The 22,981-nt window shown below is 52.5% G+C and overlaps 9 protein-coding genes across 9 annotated transcripts; 5 read left to right on the top strand and 4 right to left on the bottom strand.

Moving 5' to 3' along the window:
- Positions 1-30: 30 nt before the first annotated feature.
- HMPREF1120_03079 (uncharacterized protein) lies at positions 31-3,211 on the top strand. Its single transcript, XM_009157133.1, has 2 exons — positions 31-444; positions 523-3,211. Exons 1-2 carry the CDS (start codon positions 241-243, stop codon positions 1,555-1,557), a joined length of 1,239 nt encoding a protein of 412 aa, XP_009155381.1. The 5' UTR covers positions 31-240; the 3' UTR covers positions 1,558-3,211.
- Positions 1,527-3,332, bottom strand: HMPREF1120_03078 (uncharacterized protein). Its single transcript, XM_009157132.1, has one exon. The coding sequence runs from the start codon at positions 2,074-2,076 to the stop codon at positions 1,696-1,698; it is 381 nt and encodes a 126-aa protein (XP_009155380.1). The 5' UTR covers positions 2,077-3,332; the 3' UTR covers positions 1,527-1,695.
- Positions 3,333-3,652: 320 nt separating this feature from the next.
- Positions 3,653-5,149, top strand: HMPREF1120_03077 (proline racemase). The gene has a single exon (XM_009157131.1). The coding sequence runs from the start codon at positions 3,857-3,859 to the stop codon at positions 4,901-4,903; it is 1,047 nt and encodes a 348-aa protein (XP_009155379.1). The 5' UTR covers positions 3,653-3,856; the 3' UTR covers positions 4,904-5,149.
- Positions 5,150-5,268: 119 nt separating this feature from the next.
- On the top strand, positions 5,269-9,169 carry HMPREF1120_03076 (X-Pro aminopeptidase). The gene is made up of 4 exons (XM_009157130.1): positions 5,269-5,820; positions 5,884-5,968; positions 6,022-8,336; positions 8,386-9,169. The coding sequence occupies exons 1-4, from the start codon at positions 5,644-5,646 to the stop codon at positions 8,884-8,886; spliced, it is 3,078 nt and encodes a 1,025-aa protein (XP_009155378.1). The 5' UTR covers positions 5,269-5,643; the 3' UTR covers positions 8,887-9,169.
- A 1,460-nt stretch (positions 9,170-10,629) lies between these two features.
- Positions 10,630-13,881, bottom strand: HMPREF1120_03075 (uncharacterized protein). Its single transcript, XM_009157129.1, has one exon. The coding sequence runs from the start codon at positions 13,657-13,659 to the stop codon at positions 11,089-11,091; it is 2,571 nt and encodes an 856-aa protein (XP_009155377.1). The 5' UTR covers positions 13,660-13,881; the 3' UTR covers positions 10,630-11,088.
- Positions 13,753-17,399, top strand: HMPREF1120_03074 (uncharacterized protein). The gene is made up of 3 exons (XM_009157128.1): positions 13,753-14,346; positions 14,392-15,271; positions 15,328-17,399. The coding sequence occupies exons 2-3, from the start codon at positions 15,055-15,057 to the stop codon at positions 16,542-16,544; spliced, it is 1,434 nt and encodes a 477-aa protein (XP_009155376.1). The 5' UTR covers positions 13,753-14,346; positions 14,392-15,054; the 3' UTR covers positions 16,545-17,399.
- Positions 17,017-19,041, bottom strand: HMPREF1120_03073 (uncharacterized protein). The gene has a single exon (XM_009157127.1). The coding sequence runs from the start codon at positions 18,018-18,020 to the stop codon at positions 17,220-17,222; it is 801 nt and encodes a 266-aa protein (XP_009155375.1). The 5' UTR covers positions 18,021-19,041; the 3' UTR covers positions 17,017-17,219.
- A 151-nt stretch (positions 19,042-19,192) lies between these two features.
- On the top strand, positions 19,193-21,740 carry HMPREF1120_03072 (uncharacterized protein). Its single transcript, XM_009157126.1, has one exon. The coding sequence runs from the start codon at positions 20,547-20,549 to the stop codon at positions 21,462-21,464; it is 918 nt and encodes a 305-aa protein (XP_009155374.1). The 5' UTR covers positions 19,193-20,546; the 3' UTR covers positions 21,465-21,740.
- On the bottom strand, positions 21,533-22,979 carry HMPREF1120_03071 (molecular chaperone HscB). The gene has a single exon (XM_009157125.1). It carries the CDS (start codon positions 22,718-22,720, stop codon positions 21,704-21,706), a length of 1,017 nt encoding a protein of 338 aa, XP_009155373.1. The 5' UTR covers positions 22,721-22,979; the 3' UTR covers positions 21,533-21,703.
- Between the last annotated feature and the right edge of the window lie 2 nt (positions 22,980-22,981).

Genomic DNA, 22,981 nt, shown 5'->3' with positions numbered 1-22,981 from the left:
GTACTGTTGGCATATTCAACCTCGCCCTACCGGTGCAGGCCCACCCTGGGGTTGACGCGAGGCTGCACAATTTGATATCCGAATAGTACTGCGGCAGCTTGTAACTTGTGCTGCGCCCTATCTAACTTAGGTACGTACGGTCCTGAACTTCCCTCCCCTCGTCAGCCTTCTACCTTCCCCATGGTCTTGACTACCGCATGTGGGCAATGAGTCTTGTATGATGGATGCGCTGAGAAGAGAATGTCCCTCGATGACGATCCCACCGAGTTCGAGGGCATCCTGCCCGTGATTCCCGACAACTCGCCGCCTGTCTTCAAGGACTCCAAGAGCAATGCCACCACGGGCGCATCTGCGGCCGGGGTGCGCGCCCTCACCGCCCAAGCCGTAGCCTTTTATTTCCGTGCGCCTGTCAAGGCTTTCTTCAGGACGAGGGTTGACTACTTGGTGCGTCTGTCGAGACCTGGTGCTCGTGAGATTTGTCCATTGCAGCCTAGTGGTGGCTAACAACCCACACCTTTTTAGGCTTATGCCAGATCAATCAACCCGGACATCCAGACGGGACGGTTCTCATGGAGAAATACGACGCCAGGACTCCTTGCCCATGCCATCAAGCATTACGGGTGGCGGTTCATCCCAGAGCAGCTGCTGCTCCCATTGACCGCCAATGTAGCAGTCGGAGCAGCCTTGTATACATCCTATCTTCATATACTCGGCCGCCTCCATGAGCCATCTGCACATGCAAGAAAGACGGTGTTTCCTCCTCCACCACCCACAGCGACCTTTGCTGCAGGATTTGCCGCCGGCACGATTCAAAGCGTTCTCGCGGCGCCGTTGGATGCCCTCCAGGTCCGGTTTGAACGAAGAGGAGAAAAGTACCAGAACAAAACAATGTGGCAGTATTGCCGGGGCAAGTTGCATGAGATAGGGCTGCGAGGGATTTTTGCGGGTTGGGGCATCTCGTTCTTGAAGGACAGTTTCGGCTCCGGCATATTTTTCTCCACGTTCGAATACGTCAAGGCTCAGGGATACTATTCGTTTGTGCGCTGGTATTATGGATCCCTAGAGGGAGGCACCGTGGACAAACTGTCTCACAAGCGAGGTGGCACGGTTGCGACAAAAAGCCATCCCACCGCGGTCATCAGGCCTCATTATGCTCTCGAACCGGCGTTTCTGATGCTCGCTGGAATGACGGCCTCCGTTACACAACAGGTGGTTCTGTACCCGTTGTCGACGTTCCAGACGTTGCACTACGAGCGGCTGGAAGATCTAGACAAGAAAGCCATTCAGCTGCATCAGTCGCCTGCGCCTGGCAGGGGCCGCATGCTCCGGGCATATTACCATGCCTATCAGGCAACGTGGAAACAGGCACAGCAGCAGGCTGCCAGTGTCGGCGGCATGGGTAGGTGGCTGTTCCGAGGTTTCTGGTGGTTCACCATCCGCCAGATTCCTAGCACCAGCGCCGCATTGATCATTTTCGAATTGGTCCGCAGGAAGTACGGTTTGGCGGGCGACGAGATCAGAATCACCCAGGATGGATACGATGTTCTGTTGACATAGGTTGACGATTACAGTTCGTTGCTATCTAAATCATACCTCTCTCTTCAACTATGCCACTCGGACAGAATCTCCCAGCATCAAATTGTACCGCGATCCCATCGCCAATTGTCCGTCAGCGGCGTTCCTCAGACGGTGTTCTCAATGATCTTCATTGTTCGTCTCCGGCTTTCTCCCCGTTGTGCTGGGCCAGGGGTGTCGTTTCCCCCTGGATGCTCGTCGGTGGCACCCATGGGCAACGGCGACTCCAGCCCCGCCGTGACTGTGGCAAGGCTCAGCGGCTTTCCGTCTCCTAAGTTGTTCCAAGGCAACTCGGTACTGCAGATGATTCAATCCGTCGTCCGAAAGCTTGAACAGCTTCAAATTGGCGACGTAGTCGATCTCTCTCTCCCGCTGGGAGCCAGCACTGGAGGAAAAGATGGACATCTTGGGCAAAGACGTCACAGCCCTCCAGAAGATGACCGCCCACAGCAGGACGTATGCGAGGTCTCGGAGAAGTTGGACGACTTGGCACCAAGACATGTTGCGGTTCGATGACGCTGGTTGTTCTCAGACAACACGAACTGAGGAGGTGATTCGGGTGGGTTCAAAAGAACCGGATTGCTCTTCGAAGAGAATGGGGTTTCCGTGTCTGCCGTCGCCGGTTGAATTCTGCAATCCAGATCCACTGCTCGCTCGAAGGCAATGTTACAACAATTCAGCAGTTGATAATGGGGGAGGGGTGCCCGATGCTCGTCGAGGCGATAGTCTCTCTATTCCAAGCGGACATGCATACAGATTGGATCTTGATCGTTGGGGTTGTGGACAATTATGCCGGCGCCGCTTGGTTGATTCCGGGCTCTCAGTGATTGTCTGGCTGCGTCGAGTTGGACTGGAAAGAGACAAATGGTGGAGCAACAGAGAGATAAAGAGACAGAATCAAAGGTCCAAGCAGCCGGCAGGCGACGAGCTCATTCCCTCCTCTCCGACACTGTGGTTCAACGAGAAAGATAGAAGTTCACCCTCCACTCCAGTTCAAACAACATCCACAACAAACTTGGCTATGAAAAAGACACGCCCTCACAACGAAACAGATATATCATCGACTGAAGAGACCCGCGTTGCGCTATGCGTTCGTGAGTGGGCAAGAGCATTTCTGCAGTAAGAGTTGAGTCAAGTGGTGCAGGAAACACAGGTCAGATATAGTTATGGCTGATGTGCAAGGTGTACCAGTAGTAGCATTGTAGGTCCTCGTGGAGGATAGCCTTTCTTTTCTGCCATCTCTTTTCTACGCGTTCTTCTGTGGTCACGAGAGAAAAATGATGGCGCCGACATTTTCTCTGGTTCCTGATGCTTTTGTGTTTATATGTGGATGGTAAGCTTTATATTTATCTGGAACGCGCGCTCGGAACAGGTAGAGACTCGGAGGGTCCGCCAGACAAGGCTGAGCCGCTGAAGGAAGACAAGGCTTTCAGTTCTTGGGTGAATGCTTGGGCGTCCCCTACAATGCAGGTAGGTATCTAAAGATAGCTCCTTTGACCTGGGCCTTCGTACTGTTTCTTCACTACTGGTATGGGTTGATTCCGGGGTGGTGCAGTGAGGATGCTTTTTCAGAGGAGTAATACTATGTCAGTGCGTAGCGATCCTTCGGTCGTCGCGAATCGTTATTATAATCGTGAAATCTGCTCGTTGTAACCGTAGACTACCTAGGTGGGTAGTGCCTGGTACCTTTGATTCAGACCGAATATACAGTATAAACAAGGCGTTTGACGGGTGAGCCACTGCGCTCGAACCAAAATGTATTTGTATAATTTATAGATATCTAGTAGGCAAAGGTCTAAAGGACAGGAACCTTGGATTATTTTCATTATTCTGGTGTTCCTTGAGGTTTCAGGACCCCCTTCCCTGAGTTTAGTACCTATAGTGATGATCCGCTGGTGTTGTCGAGGTTGTTACAGTTGGCATATCATGCCATACTAGTCCTCGAGTACTGTATGACCTGTCGAAGGTTTGTTGCTAACGACGGTTGATCGGGGAGAAAACTGCCTGATTTGGTTGGTGGTTCAAGTCAACGACTGATCAGCTCGGGACGTGGCTTGTAACAGGGCGGAACCGACACGTTCATCTCCATTTGATAGGTAAGCTTGACAGCTTAGGTACAGTATTTACTTTGGTACTTACGTAGGTACATACCTAGGTAGTAGTCGGCAGGTACCTGGCAAGTATAGTCGAATAGAAAGTCATACGCCTCGAATAATCCACTACAAAAAGTCGTACGCTATCTCCCGCTACTGAGTAAGTGAGAGCTCAACCGCCCGCAACAATGAGACTCCAGCGCACCATATCGGTAGTGGGATGCCACGCCGAGGGCGAAGTGGGTGATGTGATCGTCGGAGGCGTGCTGGACGCTCCAGGATGCAAAACCATGTACGAGAAGATGAGGTACTTCTGGACGCAGAAGGACAGTCTGCGACAACTCCTACTGAACGAGCCGCGGGGACGGTCGTCGATGAACACAAACCTTGTCCTGCCGCCCTGCGATCCTCGGGCAGACGCCGGGTTCCTGATCATGGAGAGCGAGGAATACGCGCCCATGTCCGGATCCAACACCATCTGTACAGCCACTGTTCTGTTGGAAACCGGCATGATCCCCATGCAGGAGCCAGTCACTCAGTTCAACCTCGACACGGCGGCCGGGCTGGTGGGCGTGACGGCTGAGTGCGAGGCCGGGAAATGCAAATCAGTTTCCTTTGACAATGTCCCATCCTTCGTCTTTGCCTTGGACAAGGAAATCGACGTGCCTGGGCTAGGAGTGGTCAAGGTCGACGTTGCATGGGGCGGCATGATCTACGCTCTGGCCGACGCCGGGTCACTGGGACTGAAGATCGAAAACAGTCAAGGGCCTCGACTGATCGAGATTGGAGAACGCATCAAACGAGCTGTTCAGGCCCAATATACCCCAATACACCCCGAGAACCCGGGGATTCGCGGCGTCTCAATCTTTGGCTGGACACATCCGCTTGAGGCCGACGGCCTAAACAATAGCAAATCCGCCGTCAATGCCGTCGTGGTTTCTCCAGGACGGTTCGACCGCAGTCCCTGTGGCACGGGCACCTGCGCTCGAATGGCCGTTCTGCATGCTCGTGGTCAGCTCAAAGTAGGCGAGACTTTTGTCCACAAGAGCATCATCGGCACTGAGTTTGTCAACCATATCAGAGGGACCACCAAGGTCGGTGAATTGGACGCCATTCTTCCAACGGTCAAGGGCAGAGGGTGGATCACGAGTTTCAAGCAAATCGTCTTGGATCCAACGGATCCGTTTCCTGAAGGATTCCGCGTTGGCGATCAGTGGCATATTCCTCAGCCTTGACTGTGGGCGAGTACCGCATACACTCCATCGAGCTCGATCTAGATAGGGGGTAAGCACTAGACGAAGACCAAAATAGGGCTTTATCGTAAATGTCTAGCATAGCTCCCTGGAGAAGCCATGGGCAGCAGTGAAATTCTTGGATAGCAGAGAAGATAGTCAACGAGGTTGCGTTCAACCGCAGCGTGGACTTGAAATTCCGGCCTCAACTGAAGTTTGTCGTCATTTGACGCGCTCGGCGCCAGTCACGCTCAGGCGGCAGTGGAACTTTGAAGAGCGCGTCGCGCCAAGGCCTGCGTAGTGGCTCGTGTGGGTAGAGTCCGCTAGCAGTGATAGTGCGAGTATACAAGCCTCCAGAACAAGATCAGATGCTTTCATTGGTGAATCTCTTCGATTTACCATGTTAGCCTCTCTAGTGCGCCATAGTACCTATTAAGTTGCTCGTTGCTCTTTAGCAACCTAACCTGGATAATGGCGTCCGGCAACCAAAAAGACTCCCAGCGACTTTGACTTGATCCCTCCATTTATCTCGCTCTCACTTTCGCGCCTTCAATTCACGAAGGACTCACTGTCCTCTCACGCCGCGCTTCTTCCCTTACCAGAATCGGCCCCTTCCACCGTCGACGTGATACAATTGTCGGCGACGCTATCCCTTCAAAAACGAGCAGCCGCGCAACTCGCGCTCCTCAGGATCGAGACCCTCTTTCATCCCGAGTTCGCCTCTGTGGAGGCAGGCAGCCACCATGAGTGACATTGTCATCAATCCCGATACCTTCTTCGATCGGCTGTCCACTCTATATAATGCCTGGAAAGCGGACAAGAGGTCGGGAGACGGCTCCTTTGGTGGCGCAGACACGATTGTCATCTTAACCGGCAAAGCTGATCAAGAGACCCAATATGTTAAGAACAACGCGGTCCATGTAAGCGCATCCTCACACAGAATCGGTCAATACTGAATCTAGCACTAACCATAATATATACAGTTCTGGCTGCTAGGCTATGAATTCCCTGCGACACTGATGGTGTTTACACCTGCTGTCCTCTATGTGGTCACCACAGAGAAGAAGGGTGAGTAGCGCATCATTTTGGAAATTCATTTTCGGCGCTGACATCCATGCTAGCTAAACATCTTCAAAATCTGAAAAATGGCAAAATCCCCATCGAAATCCTCACTGTCCATATGAAGCAGCCCGAGACGCGAACGCAAGCTTTCGAAAAGTGTATCGATATCATCAAGAACGCGGGCAAGAAGGTTGGCGTCATCCCAAAGGCTGACGCTCATGGACCATTCGTCGACGAATGGCTCAAGATGTATGGTGATCTTTCCAAGGAGATTGAAGAGGTCGATGTATCCGGCGCTCTGTCCGCTGCTTTCGCCGTCAAGGACGAAAATGAGTTGAGAGCGATGCGTACCGCCGCCCGAGCAGCCAGTGCTATGATCACTGATTATTGGGTCGATGAAATGGCTACGGTCTTGGACCAAGAAAAGCGAGTTAGCCATCGCACTCTCTCCGATCGGCTCATGAAGAAGATTGATGACACCAAGTTCTTCCAAAAAGTCTCCAAACTCCCCTCCGACTTCGATACTCAGCAGCTAGACTGGGCTTATGGACCGGTAGTCCAGAGTGGCGGACGCTACGATCTGAGTCTAAATGCACAGCCCGATGACGAAAACTTGCATTCTGGATGCATTGTTGCCGGCTTGGGCCTTAGGTACAAGACCTACTGCTCAATCCTGGCGAGAACCTACTTGATCGACCCAAGCAAGTCACAAACTTCGAATTACAAGGTCCTTCTGGCTGCTCACGACGCTGCAATGAAGGAGATCAAAGAAGGTGCTGTGATCAAAGACGTTTACAACAAAGCACTCGGTGTGGTCAGGTCGAAAAAACCTGAGCTGGAGAAACATTTTGGTAAGGATGTGGGCGCTGCCATTGGCATCGAAGTCCGCGATTCCAAGCTTGTTTTGAATGGCAAAAACACCAAGACTCTCAAAGATGGTATGACAGTCAGTGTCGTTACCACACTCTCCGATCTGACCAACGACAAGCCTCAAGATAAGAAAGGTACCAATTATACTTTGGTATTAATGGACACTGTCCGGGTCACTAGGACTGAGCCTGTAGTGTTCACCAAAGAGGCACTCACCGACCTCGACTCGATTGAATTTTATTTCAAGGATGACGAAGAAGAGACCAAGCCTAAGCAGGAGAAGAACAAGAAGCCCGCTGCTAGTGCCATTGTGGCTTCAAACATCAAATCCACTCGACTCCGGGCCGCCAATCGACAAGACAATGCCAAGGAAGAGGAAGAAGCCCGTCGTCGAGAGCATCAAAAAGAGCTTGCAGCAAAGAAGCAACGTGAAGGTTTGGAGAAGTATGCAGAGGCGACGGGAGACATGAACGGCGAGAACGAGAAGAAATTCAAGAAGTTCGAATCGTACAAGCGTGAGGCCCAGCTGCCTTCACGCACGAAAGACATGATTGTCTGGGTCGACACCAAAGCTTCGACTGTCATCCTTCCGATTATGGGTCGACCAGTGCCGTTTCATATCAATACGATCAAGAACGTGAGCAAGTCGGATGAAGGCGAATATACCCACCTCCGCTTCAATTTCTTGTCTCCCGGCCAAGGTGTCGGGCGCAAGGATGACCAGCCATTCGAAGATCCTCAGGCCCATTTCATCCGATCGTTGACCATTCGGTCGAAGGATCAGGATCGCCTCTCAGAAGTTTCGGCGCAAATCACCGAGCTCCGAAAGTCAGCTGTCCGTCGTGAGCAGGAGAAGAAGGAAATGGAAGATGTTGTGGAGCAAGACAAGCTCATCGAAATCCGCAATCGTCGACCTATCAAGCTCAGCGATGTCTATCTCCGACCTGCCCAGGATGGCAAGCGCGTGCCTGGAAGTGTCGAGATTCATCAGAACGGTCTTCGTTACATTTCACCGCTTCGCAATGACCATGTCGACGTGGTGTTCTCGAATGTGAAGCATCTGTTTTTCCAGCCTTGCGTTGGTGAGCTGATTGTGCTTATCCATGTACACCTCAAGAACCCCATCATCATTGGCAAGCGCAAGACCAAAGACGTCCAGTTCTACCGAGAGGCCACTGACATGGCTTTCGATGAAACTGGGAACCGTAAGCGCAAGCATCGTTATGGTGACGAAGAGGAGTTTGAGCAAGAGCAAGAAGAGAGGAGACGCAGAGCCGAACTCGACCGACTCTTCAAGGGCTTTGCCGAAAAGATTTCGGATGCTGCCCGCGATTACAATATCGCAGTGGACATTCCCTTCAGAGAACTCAGCTTCAACGGTGTTCCCAATCGAAGCAACGTGCTTATGGCCCCTACTACGGATGCTCTGGTCCAGCTGACGGAGCCGCCCTTTACTGTCATCACGCTTGATGAGATTGAAGTGGCCCATCTTGAGCGGATTCAGGTACGTTATTCTACATGTTTGGATGGAACAACACTAACCCTCTGTACAGTTTGGTCTCAAGAACTTCGATCTTGTCTTTGTTTACAAGGACTTCCACCGACCACCGACGCATATCAACACCATTCCGGTTGAATTCCTTGATCGAGTCAAAGAATGGCTTGACAGCGTGGATATTGCTTACACTGAAGGCCCGCTCAACCTGAACTGGGGAACCATCATGAAGACTGTGACCGCAGACCCCCATCAGTTCTTCAAGGATGGTGGATGGAGCTTCCTTGCCACCGACACTGATTCGGAACAAGAAGAGGAATCGGAAGAGGAAAGCGCCTTCGAAATGAGCGACTCAGACCTAGCTGCCGCCAGTGAGTCTGAGAGTGATGATGACAGCGATTTTGACGAGGATGCCAGCGCTAGTGATGACGAGGGCGAGCCGGACAGTGGCTTGAGCGACGAGGGAGAAGACTGGGACGAAATGGAGAAGAAGGCCAAGAAGGAAGACCGGTCGAACGGCCATGAGGATGAAGACAAAGGCAGGAAGCGCAAGCGATGAGCCGTTGAACTGCCATCTGGTCTGTATGCGGATTCTACTGTATACGGGGTTTTGCTTATGGGCATTTCGGCAGTGCCTCTCAACTAGTCAGGGGGACGTCTAGCAGGGAATGGGAACCCCATCTGCACTGCCATTGTTTTGATTAATTGCAACAAGACTGCTATGCTAAGTCCTGGCAGGCTGCTGCTTTGTATGATTGAAACTGCAATCAACCTCAAGCTTCGGATATTTCACTGTTCAAGTTTCTAACAAAAGCTCAGCCTTGTGTTCCGAGAAAGGCTGCCGACACTTCCCGACACGTGACCAGGGCCAGCATTCCCGGAGCTCTCGGGCTCCAGCTGGTTCTGCATTACTAAGCCCTGGTCTCTCGTCTCCATTATTGCGTCGTTCCCGAACTCCAATTCCTCATCTTTCGGCGTTCTGTATTTCTCATCCATTCTTCGGTTAATTGCTGCTTTGTACTGTAGTAACTACTCCCTTAATTTTCGAGCCGGATCTCGTCCTTTTGCCGTTCGCGACTGGTTATAACTCCTCTTGTGCGCCCTGATACAATTTATTCGTCCTGCACGCGGCTCCTTGATCGTTGATCCACTGCACCCAATAGTCCACGATACCATGGCTTGGTTCAGCTCGTCGCCTACACCTGCGCAACCTGCGGCCGGTACGTAACGTCCTCATCTCTGCCCTCGCGCTTCGCCTTTTGCATTTCTTGCCACGTGTGGTGTTTGGAGAAGATCGCTTCCTCACTGTGGGAGATTCGAATGAGGCGGAAACCAAGACGGAGCATCATGTCACACCACAAGGAACGGGGATACTGAGTGGAAGAGGCTTGTCAACTGTGGCTTGTCGAGTTCTACGAGACATGTCACCTGGAGGAGTATGTGACATATGGTCGCCACACATCTCTCCTCCCTGAGAAATGGCTCTAATTTCAGTTCCACGGGTGTGGGTGGCGATCGAGCGCCTTACAAGAAGAGGAGTGGTGATTGAAAGCATTCCATGTCATATCATGAGGTGGTTCGTCTTCGATTCAATTTGGCGAAAAGAGGGAGACACAGAGACGGCGGAGAGGAGAAGAGGAAGAGACTTGTTTTATCCTTGCCTACGTTACAGGATGGAGAGAGAGTCTTGTTGCTAACATGCGCCATTGCAGTCACCCAGCCGTCGACCCCGAACAATCTTGCCGCAGACCTCAAGCCCGCCGGCCAAGTAGAGAAAGTCAAGGTACGTTACGGCCACGCGAGGCCCCCTTCATCATCCCGACCTCCTCCGCGGTATTGCATGGCGAACAATTCCAAAGGGAGAAAAGCTAACGTGTGCCCAATCGCTCCAGCCATGCTGCGTATGCAAAGATGAAAAATCCCAGCGGGACGAATGCATGCTGTTCTCGCGCGCCGATGATCCCCAGGAGGATTGTAAGAGTTTGGTCACGAGATATAAAGACTGCATGGCGGGATATGGGTTCAAGATCTGAGCAGTGACAAGATGGGGAAGTAACACAAAACGGAGCAACAAGGATAAACCCATATCACCAGTTTATCAACACACACACCCGCATGCAAACCCAGCTTTTTCTCCCTCTCTCAACCCTTGTTCGCCACACAAACCCCGTTGAGACGACAATGGTCTTGTTTGTTTGAAGAGCGGACATGGTACCGCAGGGTGCTGTTGTGGACAACTGTGAGATGAGAGGAGTCTGTTGGTCGGTCTGGAAAGGTCACTACTATTGCATTGAAATCGGCATTCGATGGCGTTGAAGAAATGGGCAAGATTAGAGGTCATGCATGGGTGAAGAGATTAATCAATGAATCTGGCCTCAAATGGCCCTGTACAGTACAAAAAACAGCAATCTAGATCTCGGCGGTCGCCTCCAAAGAGGATGACATGGGAGCGAGATACGATCAAGTATGCAGCAAAATGTATATATTCGCCACTCAAAGAAGTCAATTTCCAGTCCAAGGTCTACATCAGTTTTTCCTTTTCACACCCACGCTCGGAGCAAGCACATGCAAGCAAGAAACAGGACTGAATTCCTAGTGTTTGCAGAGCCCATTCAGGTCGAAAGCCATATGTGTACGCGACCTAAATCCCACAGCAGGGCTTAACTTATGCCATCGTAGTTTTGGCGGTGTGCCATTCGGTGGACCCGGTTTTCATGTTCGTGTCCAATTCTGACCAAACCATAGGCCTTGTCCGTCCCATTCATAGCGAATGAAGCAGGCTTTGCATGCCGACCTCCATATAATCATCTCGTTTGAGCAGATACGGACGCAGATTCTCCTTGCCCAGATTGCCGAGTGCCTGGCCCCGCAAGCGCTCCTTAAGCGCGTCGGGCAAGAGGACAAAGACGCTAGCGAGCTCAGTCAAGACCTCGAGACTGGCCTTGAAAGGGTCGTCGAGGTTCCAGGAGCGCAAGAGCTGGACGTAACGGCTCATGTCGCGGGCCAGCATGACACCACCGATCCGGTTGACCTGATACTTTGTGAAGTGCTGGAGGAGCTGGGCCCGGAACCCGACGGCGACCTCGGTCAGCAGGGCGTGCAGGTTGGCGCCGTCCAGACATTCGGCGGCGGTGTCGTGGAACACGGCGAGGAATCTACACACACTATCACAGGTCGGGGTCTGCGCCTGTTCGAGGGCGGCGGCTTCGGCCTCGGTCTCGGCGCGAGGGCGGAAATCCGTGCGGTTCTGCGTCGACAAGAGCCGTGCCGTCCAGTTCAGCACGGCGTCGATGGTCTGCTGCTCGATGGTGTTGATTTGGTCTTCGATCCGAGCGACCGCTGTGCGCGTGCTCTTTTCCATTTCCCGCCGCGTCGTAAGGCTCGTGCTGGCAAGAGGGATCAGAAGTGTGTTGACGCAGCTTTGCACCAGGTGGGTGATGTGTACTGCTGTCCGTAGGATCGACAGGTATGAGAGGTCCGGTTGGTCGCGTTTCGTGGTTTCGGCCGTCGACGCGCTCTCGGCCGCTGCTTCGAGTGCGACTTCGACGTAGTGTTCCAATACGTTCTGTAGGATCAGGTTGAGCAGTGCAGCCACGTCCTTGGGCGTTTCCGACCCTCCACCCAACTCGAGACCACGACGCACTCCCTCCGCAAGCCATTTCAGCATCCTTTTGGCGAAGGCCACGTGCAGTCGGCCATCTTCTTCTGAGAGTTCAACGTCTGGCTGGGCTTTGTCCGTGTTTTTGAGACCTGCAACGGAGAGGAGTATTCGCTTTTGAGTAGGTGACATCTTCTCCAAATCTAAGCTCTTGACGTAGGCATCTGTGGCTTCTCTGGCTGATGCGAGGAGTTCCTGGCCGCGGTTTCGCAGCGATGCCAGGTATGTTTTTGGTTCTTTCTGCCGTCGAGAGTGGAATAGCTCGAATTTGAACAAGAGCGATTTGTAGAGTTCTTGTAGGTTGTGCTTTTCCTTGTCGATGTAGGCCGAGCCGCCGAAGTATGGAGTGAAGAGCTCGTCAAGCTGTTGATCCAACAGTTGACTCGTTTGAGATGTTACCGAGTCAGGGTGTTCAGTTAAGCCGTGTGCTTTGAGATCCTCGACGAGGACACTAATGTAGCTTCTGGCGGCCTGGAGTGATCTCAGATATGCAAGGGTTGACTCTGATTCGGCCTTTTCCAGGACAAGCTCGAGTCTCTGCTGGATCGACTGTTGAAAGACACGCTGGACAAATTTGCCTAGCACTTGTTCCGGATAGGGGAAGGCTCTTTTGATGATGGCCGATTCTTCTTGCACCACAACCCTAACTTCATCGATCAGTGACTGCAGCCCCGGCTCAACGCCAGGAAGGTCTGCGTCTGGATCCGACAGTCGCATCCATGTCTCTTGGTCGCCGCCAATTTCGTCAGTCACCAAGTTGCTTCGATCAATGAAGAACTGGTGCTGGTTCACAAATGCTGCTTGCACAGACGCGCCTCCATTGAAGTCTTGCAACACAGTGGCGCAATTCTTCATCTCCTCGAAGTTCTGTCGTCGGTAGAAATCGTCAAATAGTTTGAGCATGTCATTCTCCAAAGTTTCGATGAACTTTTCAATGATTTCCCGTGTGTTAAAGTTCCTGCTGCCACTGCCCGTCACACCGTTCGTGATTCCGCCGGACTGGCTCGACACTCCGTTCGTCTGTCCATGACTTTTCGGATCCAGTCTCTGACTGATCCGGAGCAACTGACGTGCAATATGGGCAGATCTTATTTTCCCTTCGCCGGTACCAGACCGCCTCAGGTTTTCAAGTAATGTAAGCTCGCCTCGGTTGCTGACTTCGTCCCAACACTCAATCAGAAAGTGCGCGTCCAAGGCTTTTCTTCGTTGCCGGTCGAGCTCCTCTATTCGTCGCCCAGTCTCAACGGCGACATTTCCACCCCATTTCTCACCGCGATCCGATTTTAACGACGTGTCTAGCTTTCGGAAACTTTCAATAGTCTGGTTGAGCTTCCGGCCCAGTGTTTCCGTGTTGCTGGCATGTTGTGCTTCAGCTTTCCTTACTGCGGCAGAAAGTTCATTCTCTCTTTGCTCGAGCTCGCCCGAAAGTTCATCCAGTCGTCGCGACGCTTGCTCGAAGGTCCGGATTAGAGGTTTGGGGTCAAAGGGTGTATTAGGCCCCTGCGACCGGCGGTTCGACGATTGGGCGCTTTCGGTAAGGGATTCAATAAAGTCTTTGGCTATGAATTCGCGGCTTGAGAAGTCGTCAAGGTTGAAAGCTGGGCCCCTAGGGAATATGGAGCGCCCGGCTTGGTCTGTCGGTTGGGGAGGACCATGGTATTGCTGAGAGTCCATTGTAGCATCATCTCAGTCACGAGGGACCATTTTTAGACTTCAGTGTGTATCATCCCAAAGACAAAAGCCAGACACCAGGCAGCAGCAAAGTCAGGAGTGTGCAGTCCGTCTGTTGACGGCGCCGGTGTATACGGTCATATATTCCGCAGAGATACAAGTCGGGCCGCGCATGAGGGACTCCGCGTCCGCGTCTACCTGGTACCGTTGTACTATGTACGTTGTACTATTCCTCCGCACCCACAATATTGTTTCTCCGATGCCGGGCCCCTGAGGGCTTCTACCCATTTTGGCTCATACCACTATGGCCACGAAGCACTCGAACTCCGCTATTGTTATGAGAGCTACGAGGTCACAGTGCAATGCCCATCAAAAGATGTGCAGCCATGATGCGCTGAGCTGCCTCAAGATAACAGGCGAGCTCTGTGTACTACAACAAGACATAAGCTGAGAGGGATTACAAATTAGTCAGCATACAACATGTACAACGCATCTCGGAATGGAGAAACATTATGCCGGAACCAGCCTCGTGCTCTGCTTTGTCCCTATCGCACAGAAATTGTCGCCAGCAACAGTCAAACTACCATCGCTGGTAACAGCTTTGGTAGAGCAGCACAGCTAGCCAGAAGATGGCGAGCTGGGAAACGCAAGTGACAAGAAAAGCCATCAGAGCTAGACATGTGAAGACAAGTGAGTTATACACGCAGAGGAGAAAGCACATGCTGATGGAGAGAGAGCGCAGAGAGCAGACGATGGTACCACCCGAAAGGCGCACCATGAATATCGGATAGCCACATGGCGAGGAAATCAATTACAGGGCACAACGAATCGATCAATCAGATCTCTCATGATACAGATCCAAATGGAGAATTACCCAGCAATACCCACCAGGCGCCCACTGGAACCGAAGCGACACAGGGCTACAGGGACCGATTGGGGGTATTTTGGGCCCTATTTCGGCACTTGCGAGCATTTTGCGGGTATTCGGGTGAAGCATGTGATCACTGCCCGTTTTCCCTGCGCCGTCACCGCAATCATCATCAGCACCGACTCGGACTGCCACTATTATTACTGCTGCATCTTTTCTCCTGCCCACACACATCATCGCCGCCAGCACCCCCGTTGTTGCTACTCACCACAGCTACTACTACCCCTACCATACATCTTTGCTCTCTCCAATGCTCGAGCAACTATTACCGCTCTCATAACACTCCAGGAGCTCGACACACCACTGCGCACGCCCTCCCATGCCCTCACAATGCACACCCTGCAACGTGTAGATTGCTAGGCCTCGGCCCATTTTCCTTCACCACTGGCAGCCTGTGACGGCCGCACCAACATTCACTTGCCCTCACCAACCGGAAAACCTCAACATCACAACTCGTTACAGCGCTCCCAATGGACTCGCAGTCGCCCAATCCTCCTTACGCCGTTCCACCTCCTTTCTCACCTCCCTTGTCCGCCCAGCGCTCCTCCATAGACGCGCACAAGCCCAGTTCTTTCGACATGGACATGATGCGCTCCGACGATCGCTCGACCAGAGCTGCCAGTGTTCTCTCTGGCATGTCGGCTGAAGACATGGAGGCCGCCGAAACACTGAACAGTCTACAACAAAGTATGTTGCGCATGCGGCGCACACTGCAATTCTCCAAGACTGACATGTGACATTAGAATATCACTCCCCGAGGCAATCTCAACCTGCCCCTACTCTTGTCCAGACCCAGACCACCTATGACTCCGACCAGCCTGAACCACTCTTGAGGCTCTTTACCAGCCAGTATCCTCTGGCAGGAAGTCTGATCAATGGGTCGCTGTCGGCCTACAAGACCACTCAATCATATATCCCTGGCGCCGAATGGACCGAAAGAAATGTGGGGTTGCCCATAGCAGGCACAGTCGCCCGAATATCAGGCGTGGAGGGCGGTCTACGATGGGCATTACAGCCAAAGCGCGATGAACGGTCGACCACCAGCGCAACGCAGCCACCGGATGTAGAGAAGGGCTACTCTGACGTTGCTCCCGATGGTACTCGCCGTTCGAGTTCCGAGATGATGTATACCGAAACTCCTCCAGCATACAACCCCGGCGACCGTTCTCCGCCATACACCGAACAGCAAATGCTCTCGACATCTCGCACAAACCAGCCGCCCCCTGGCTGGCGTCAACAACTCGTCATTTCCACCAGTGGACTCGGGATCGCAATGAGGGAAGAGTCGATCAGGAGTCTCCGCTATTGCTTAAGCTGGCTGCGCTGGGCCAATGGCCGTCTTGATGAAGCCATGCAGAACCTGAGGACTCTCTTGGCTCGCTGGGACGAAGGCATCACCCCTGGCGAGCACCCATCTCCCATGTCTGTGGCCAGCATGACCCAAAGCCAAGAAGAGAGGAGACAAGCCGCGCTGACGGCGCGGATCAATGCCCTCAAGGCCGACGTACTCCAGACCCTCAAGCACGTTGTCGGTATTGTATCCAACTATGCCGGCGGGGCATTACCTCAAAACGCTCGTGAACTGGTTCATCGACACCTGATCAGCCTGCCACAACGGTTCAACATGGCCAACAGGGCCGGAGTGGAAGACTCGGGCCCCAGCTCGGCGGGTTGTTCTGAAGCGGTCAAGAGTGGAAAGCGAGTCATGTTGCTCGCCCAAGAAGGTCTGGACATGATGACCCAGGTCAGTCGGGTGGTCAACGACACTCTTGTAAGTGCGGAGGGCTGGTGTGAGAAATTGGGTAGGCGGCCACCGCCGCCGCAACCACAATCCCATCTTGAAGCACAGGGTATGATGCTGAATGAGAAGATGAATGGCACCACCCGAGAGACTGAGTCGGTGACAGTGACTGCCAATGTGGAAAACAGAGAAGGCGAAGATGTCAAGATGCAAATGTAACAACAGATAAATGCCGAGATATTTGGTATTCTTTGTTGTCTTGTACTTTGGGGACTCTTTTGTCTCCTGGTCACGAAAGGGCAACTTGAACTATAGGATATATTGAATGAATGACTTCAGCATATCATACAATGATGCCGTGCATGAGGGTGATTGACATGCCAGTGCAGTGGTGGAAGACCTCCACGGAAAAATTACCATTTACCATAGGTAGCTGAGTTTCATGCGCACTCCAGCTCTGCTTGAACTTGTGCTTCGAGTTCACACTACAGTGTATCACAAAATAAGAAATTCAAATGCTTGTCCATTTTGCCCATCAATCCAGAAAATATCAATGTGCACGAGCATGCAGACGCTGTATGTTCCAAGTCAATTATTGTGATTTACTTCTGCGTTGTTCTTGAAGTCTATGGACAGTCGAAGACAAACAGACAGAGACGGGAGACAGCACCATGTCTACCTGGTAGAGCCATATGCCTAGAACTTTAGCATTATACTGCCTGCAGAACTACCACTATCACAACTAATGCAGAGAGAAAAGGTATCACTACTACTATCTGTGGCTGTAATTATCCCTACTACTAGGGACGTAGCAGTGCAAATCTCCTGCAGAAAAGCCGAGCACAAGCTCTGTCACTGGCAGGCTAGGGGGCCCTGTCCACAACGCCACGATCACTATTCCTCTTCTTCCTCGGCCACAACAGGGATCATGCCCCGACGAGCAGGACGAGGACTCCCGACCGGCCAGGACAAAAGATCCTCGATCCTCCCGATCAACGGAATCCAAGGCACCTCGAAGCCATCTGTGTCGTCGGCCTCGACCAGTGGCACGACCCGGTAATGTTCCCGTCTCCCTTCTGCCGCTGGCTCAGGAGAAGGAGGAGGAGGAGGAGGAGAGGTCCGCTCATTGCGGCGCCTGATGCGGTGGCTACCAGGAAGGCGCCGACTAGTATAGCTCCAGGAAGAAGCAAAAGGTTCCAGTTCCATGGACCAGACGGGCCAGATACCGCCATGTCCCCACAGTTCGGTGCCCTCGTGGCTGCTGTTGTAGCCACTGTCGTTGTCGTCGTCGTCGCCAGCGTTGGCCCTGGTGCTCCAATTGTCTGCAGACTCCGACTCCGAGTCTGCCTCTGCTTCTGCCTCTGCGAGGTGCATTTCGGCCCTCGTTCTTCGGGCGATTGAGTCGTCGACGTGGAAGTCGACGGCTTCGTTGTTCCCGGGCCGGTCCCAGGAAAATGGTTGGCTGCCTGCCTCTGCTTCGATGGAAGCGGAGCGTCTGGGCATTGGGATGTCAATGGGGGAGGAGGAGGTGCGGGAGGTAGGGGTGTTGGTTCCGGTGCTGCTGTCAGACACCGCCTCGGCATGCTCGATGTGGGCAAATGACCCTGCTTGGCCAAGAGACATGGTGCTTGTAAGCGGGGAGGAGGACGAGCCAAAGGGGTGGGTGTTGCCATTGTTGCTTCGGGAGGACACCATGGTGATGATGTTGGGTGTCGAGGAAGGGAGGTTGGAGTGTAAGAGGTCGTTAAGGTTGAGGAGGTAAGGTGAGGATGAAGCTGGGTCGGGCTTCCGGTGTGAGAGAAAGAAGGGGTGTGGATAACTTGAGGAGGATCCCAGTTATGCAAGAGTAGATGTGTTGTGAATGGTGTTTCTTGTGTTTATGGTGTGCTCCGTATGATCAAAGCTGCTCTTGGGAGTTTGCTGGATGTACAAGTTGCAGTACCAGGAAAAGGGAACATACTTATACCCTTCAACAGGACCTAGGGCTCCAGGCTGAATAGAATGGCACAGGATCAGCGCCGGTCCTCACGGCCCTTTGGTGCACGTAGACAACGGTTCCAGACATAACAACACAGTTAGGCACTCGCGTACCATAGGATATTGTCACAGGTTCTCGTGGTTATGATATGGATCAGGGAAAAGTCAATATATACCCCGACACCAGAAAGCATACTGTGCTTAGAGTGCAGAGGATCCTTGCCGTAACGAAGGATACTGAAACTTGGAGGATACCAAAAAGGACATAGTCAGAAGAAAAGTTTGGTTCCCTTTGCCACGAGGGGAACGCGATCAGTTCAAATCCCTCGACTTTTTGGTGTGAAAAAAGACAACGCGTCTGTACGTTCCAGACTTATCGGCAATGTCAAAGACCGTGGTTTTCTTCGTCGAATAGATGCAATGCCTCGAATCGACCTCGTTGCGAGCTCATCTTGACGCTTCGCTTTGCCGCCCACGAGACGCCTTACCCAGAGGAAAACATACTTTCCAAGTGTGTCCAAGGACAAACTGGACTGAACTTGGCCCAGTCGTGCTCGACGTGGAGGAAAGTTTGCTTGTTAACCCGTGGTACGCGTTTGGCACTAGTCTGAGGAGACCACGGGACGAAAAAGCTTTGAATTCCGGACGATCAGTTGCTGCTATACTTAGTCGATGGCTCAGTCTGATAGTGCTATTGCACATTTCATCTCAGACAAAGTCGGGCGAAGGAGCAGTGCATTTGGTAGCTCTTTGTTTACAGTTTCAAGTTCGAGTCTCGAGGAAAAGGGGAAGCACTTCCAGTATGCAGGCTTCACCGTACATTATACTCGGTGACGCAGCCATACGAGATGCGCAGTTTAGTACAAACAGCATTCACATCGGTTCCTCGACCGAAATCCAAGCTGCAGGGAGATTTCTCCGTCTGTGGGATCCCGATGTGTGGGCTCAAAGACATCCGAAGCAGAAAAAGCAGGGGTTGGCCGGTCTGCGAAGGTTTCCTCAACGGCGATCTGGCGCTTTGCTAGGAACGATACGCACGGGCTAGGAAAGGGTCAGAGTAAAAGTCAGGTCAAGATCCGATGTGATTTGCTATCTATGCACCGTCTGGAACCAGGCCACTCGCCCTCAAAGTACCTAGTACTGTGGCCTGCGGCTACGGACTGACAGCAATGTGAGTGACTGCCGGGCCTGTATGTGAATGGTCCATCCTACCGACTGCATTCAAACCATGTCACCTTTGCCTTCCTGTGCCTGACCTGTCCGGGATCAATACCTGGAAGCTCAAGGCTTGCAGCCTGGCATGCCCCATTTGTCAAAGAAACAGACTCAATTTGGGACCTTGGGTGGCGTTGGTGGTCGTGGTATGGGTCGTGGCATAGGCATTGTTGCTGTCTCCCCAGCCATGTCCTTGCAATTGTTGATCGAGTGGTCTATCTTGGTTTTCTGTGGTCAGCGGCAAGTCTTGATAAGTGGGGCCGCCCTGACCTCTTCGAAAGTACCGCTGCTGGCAGTGGGAATCAAGGAGATGACCGTTGAAAGATGTGCTTTGCTTCAAGTTCTTTGTTTGTCTTGTCAGCAATTTCGTATCAGCATGGGTTTGTTGACGGGATACTGGATGAAATTCGGTGCGGATATGTCGCGGTTGCAGCAAGCTGTTCAGCGAGCTATTTATACCCATCCCCAGGGTGACACGAGCGACCCTGATCACGCGCTTAATGACCTATCTGTGGAATCTCATTCAAGCTGGCGAATTCTCCGAGGAGTGAGCCTGCACATGACGCAGTACAGGCGTCAAGACCTCATCACCGCCGCCGGTGACAGAGTTGGCCTGTGCTATCATGCTGCTTCACTATGCCATCTGTGCCAACAACGGATCACTGAGAACAAGGCACACTCCCACCTCTGCTCTTCCTCTACGACACAATTTCCGGCGAAGACGTGCAACTTCCTTTGGATCACAACTTGAATGGCAGGTTCACGTAGCCCGGTAGCGGGCAAGAGCATCCCACATGCACCTCGTCTGTGGAATTCTCTTGGGACTGGAACTCAAAGCTCTACGAATAAGTCTACCGTTGTTGTCACTCCTTTGCTGTCCGCTGTTGTCACCTTTTGGCTCACTTTTGGGTTGTTTGGCTAGCTCTCTTAATTCCACGAGAGACATATCGCTGCATACGCTAACTTGGCCGTCGTGGGCGCACACAAGTAATCTTTGTACGAAGCACGTTTCCCCCCTGAGATGCCTGGATGTCATTCATCGGTTCCCTAAAAAAGGTGGCTAGTTCTGCAAGTTTGCGCATGATGGCATTCCACCTGGACCCCCGAAGAGACCTGCCTGCTCCCAACATCCAGCCAAGCTCATACTACACGTCCTGGCGTACTACTGCACACGGCAATCCGTCCAAGAAACCGAAGGTGAAACAATGTCATGATTGGATCTTCTCAAGTTCCTCCAATGTCCATGTGGCACTCGACCGAAGCGCCTTCAAGACCTACATACCATTCAAGTCATACGTCGTGACGGTGGCAGGTCAACGTCAGATCACAGTCCGTGGTATTGGAACAGTCGAAATCAAGATACGTCGGGAGCCAGGAAGCAAGGAGAGTCACACCGTCTGCTTGGAGAATGTCCTCCATGTCCCTGAGTGGATTTGCAATATCGTGTCGGACGTGTGCTTCGTTCCCGTGTCGCAATACGAGCACAACTGGACGGAGTTCGGTGTTAACTTTTTTGTGCGAGAGAAGAATGCTTTGAAGCCTTGGGGTTATACGGAGAACTTCTGCGGTCTGGATCGCTTCGTCTTGTCGCGTAATCACCACGGCCGCAGTCCAATGTTGGAGGATCCTGACCGCGAGGTGTTCTCCGTCAGTTTGACATGGCCTCAAAGTCAAAGAGACAAATGGAACGAGGCCATAGCGCAGGGCATGCGGCAAGACGCCGAACGCATTGAAAACGTTATCAAGAAGAAGAGGACCGATGATGAGGCGAAAGGGCTGAAGAGGGAAGTCAAGAGTAACCTTGTCGAAGCAAGCAAATGGAAGCTTATGCCGGATGTGGCGACGACGATGAAAAAGCAATGGAAAAGCGGGCTCGAGGAGATGGATGGAGGACCGGAGCTACTGGCCAGAGGATCAAGTTTGGGTTTTCGGGGCAATGGAGCCTGATCGGCTCAGACGGCTGCCGCACATCAAGATATTGATGCATGAAGTATAGCAAGTTATTGAGAGATGGCAAAAGAGGAGAGAATCAGTCGGCTGAACATGGTCAAAGGTGGGCAGTGCTTGGTCAACTACAAATGTATTTCTCCTTCGTTGGCGGCAGCACGTTATGCTATAGCGGGTATCACGAGAATAGCAACTTGGTAAATGGGTGCTCTACTTGTCGAGAAAGTCTGTTGCCACGCTCAGTGAATCAATCTGACTTCCTTGCCCGGCTCCCAGTCATGTAAGCCCTGCTGCAGACTCCGCCAGTAGTTCAGCCGGATACACTCCCTCTTGGCCAGCTCAATGTCCTCTTTTGCAAAAGCCTCTCCAAGTAACCTCTCAGCCTCCTTGATGCGAGCTTTATTCTCCTCCTTCAACGAGTCGATCTGTTCTTGGGTGGTGGCCTCCTCGATCTGTTCCTGCGCCTCCAAAACCTCCATCAAGGTCTCCTGGTCCGTGAGGTCGCGATGCGTATTGTTATCTTCCGAAGTGATGTCGACCCCATAGTTGTGATGCAGCAGGTATCTTGCGCGCAGTAAGGGGTCGGACAAGGTCTTGTACGCAGTGTTGAGCAGCGAGGACATGCCTCGTGCGGTGCGGTGTGCGGCGTCGGAGTGATGATACTTGTCCGGATGGTGATGGGCCTGGAGCTGCAAGAACTCGCGTTTCAATTTCGACAGCGGGATGTGGAAAGGGCCATTGGGAGGCGGGCCCGCGGACAGAGTCGTCGGGAATAGAGTGTAGTAGTTTGTTATGTCTGGCTGGTTTGACGGTGTCGTAGAACTGTCAGAGGCTGTACTAGATGTCGCGTGATCTTGATCTGGTCCAAGTTGTGATGATGATGGCTTTGTGGCGTTGGCAGTGGAGGTGGTTTGGTCTCTGGTGGTATGTCCTTGTGTTTCTCGAGCTGAGGATCGTGCTGATCCTGCTGCTGCTGGTGTTGTTGTGCTGAAAGATCGTCTCGTTCGGTGGCCGGCCAAACTTGGAGTAGTTGCTAGACTTGTCGTCCTCGAAGGGATAGTGGCTGGGACCAAGGCAATGTGTTGGTCACTAGCATTTTTGCTTCGTGTCCTGATTCCCGTGCCCTCGTGCGTGTGTAGACTCCGCAGATCTCTTGGGGCCCGTGTCGCAGTGACTCCTCTTACTCCTTCGGCGCCGGTGCAAAGGTGCCGGAGGTGGCGGAGGGCTTGTCGTGTAGGCGCTGCGGTCCGAGGCATCTCGACGGCGGGTGATGGCGGAAAACTGAGTAGTGGTGGTATCAGTGGAGAGTGTACTGTTCGACTGGTCTTGTGAGCTTTGGCAACGGCTATATATCTTCTGGTGCGCCGTCGATTCAAAGGCTGTGCGGTGTATCTACCACTGTAGTAAGATGTACAATGTAAATATGGCCAAGATGGTTTCGATCTTATTTTATCAGCGAGGTTAAAATATTCGTCGACGTCATGCGCAGTCCGAGTCGCCGGCACCGGCGCCGAAGA

Source organism: Exophiala dermatitidis (assembly GCF_000230625.1).
Source record: "Exophiala dermatitidis NIH/UT8656 unplaced genomic scaffold supercont1.3, whole genome shotgun sequence".
In the NCBI taxonomy this organism is placed as follows: Eukaryota; Fungi; Ascomycota; class Eurotiomycetes; order Chaetothyriales; family Herpotrichiellaceae; genus Exophiala; species Exophiala dermatitidis.
Note: the sequence above shows the minus strand (reverse complement) of the source record. Positions and strands in the feature narration are given on the sequence as shown.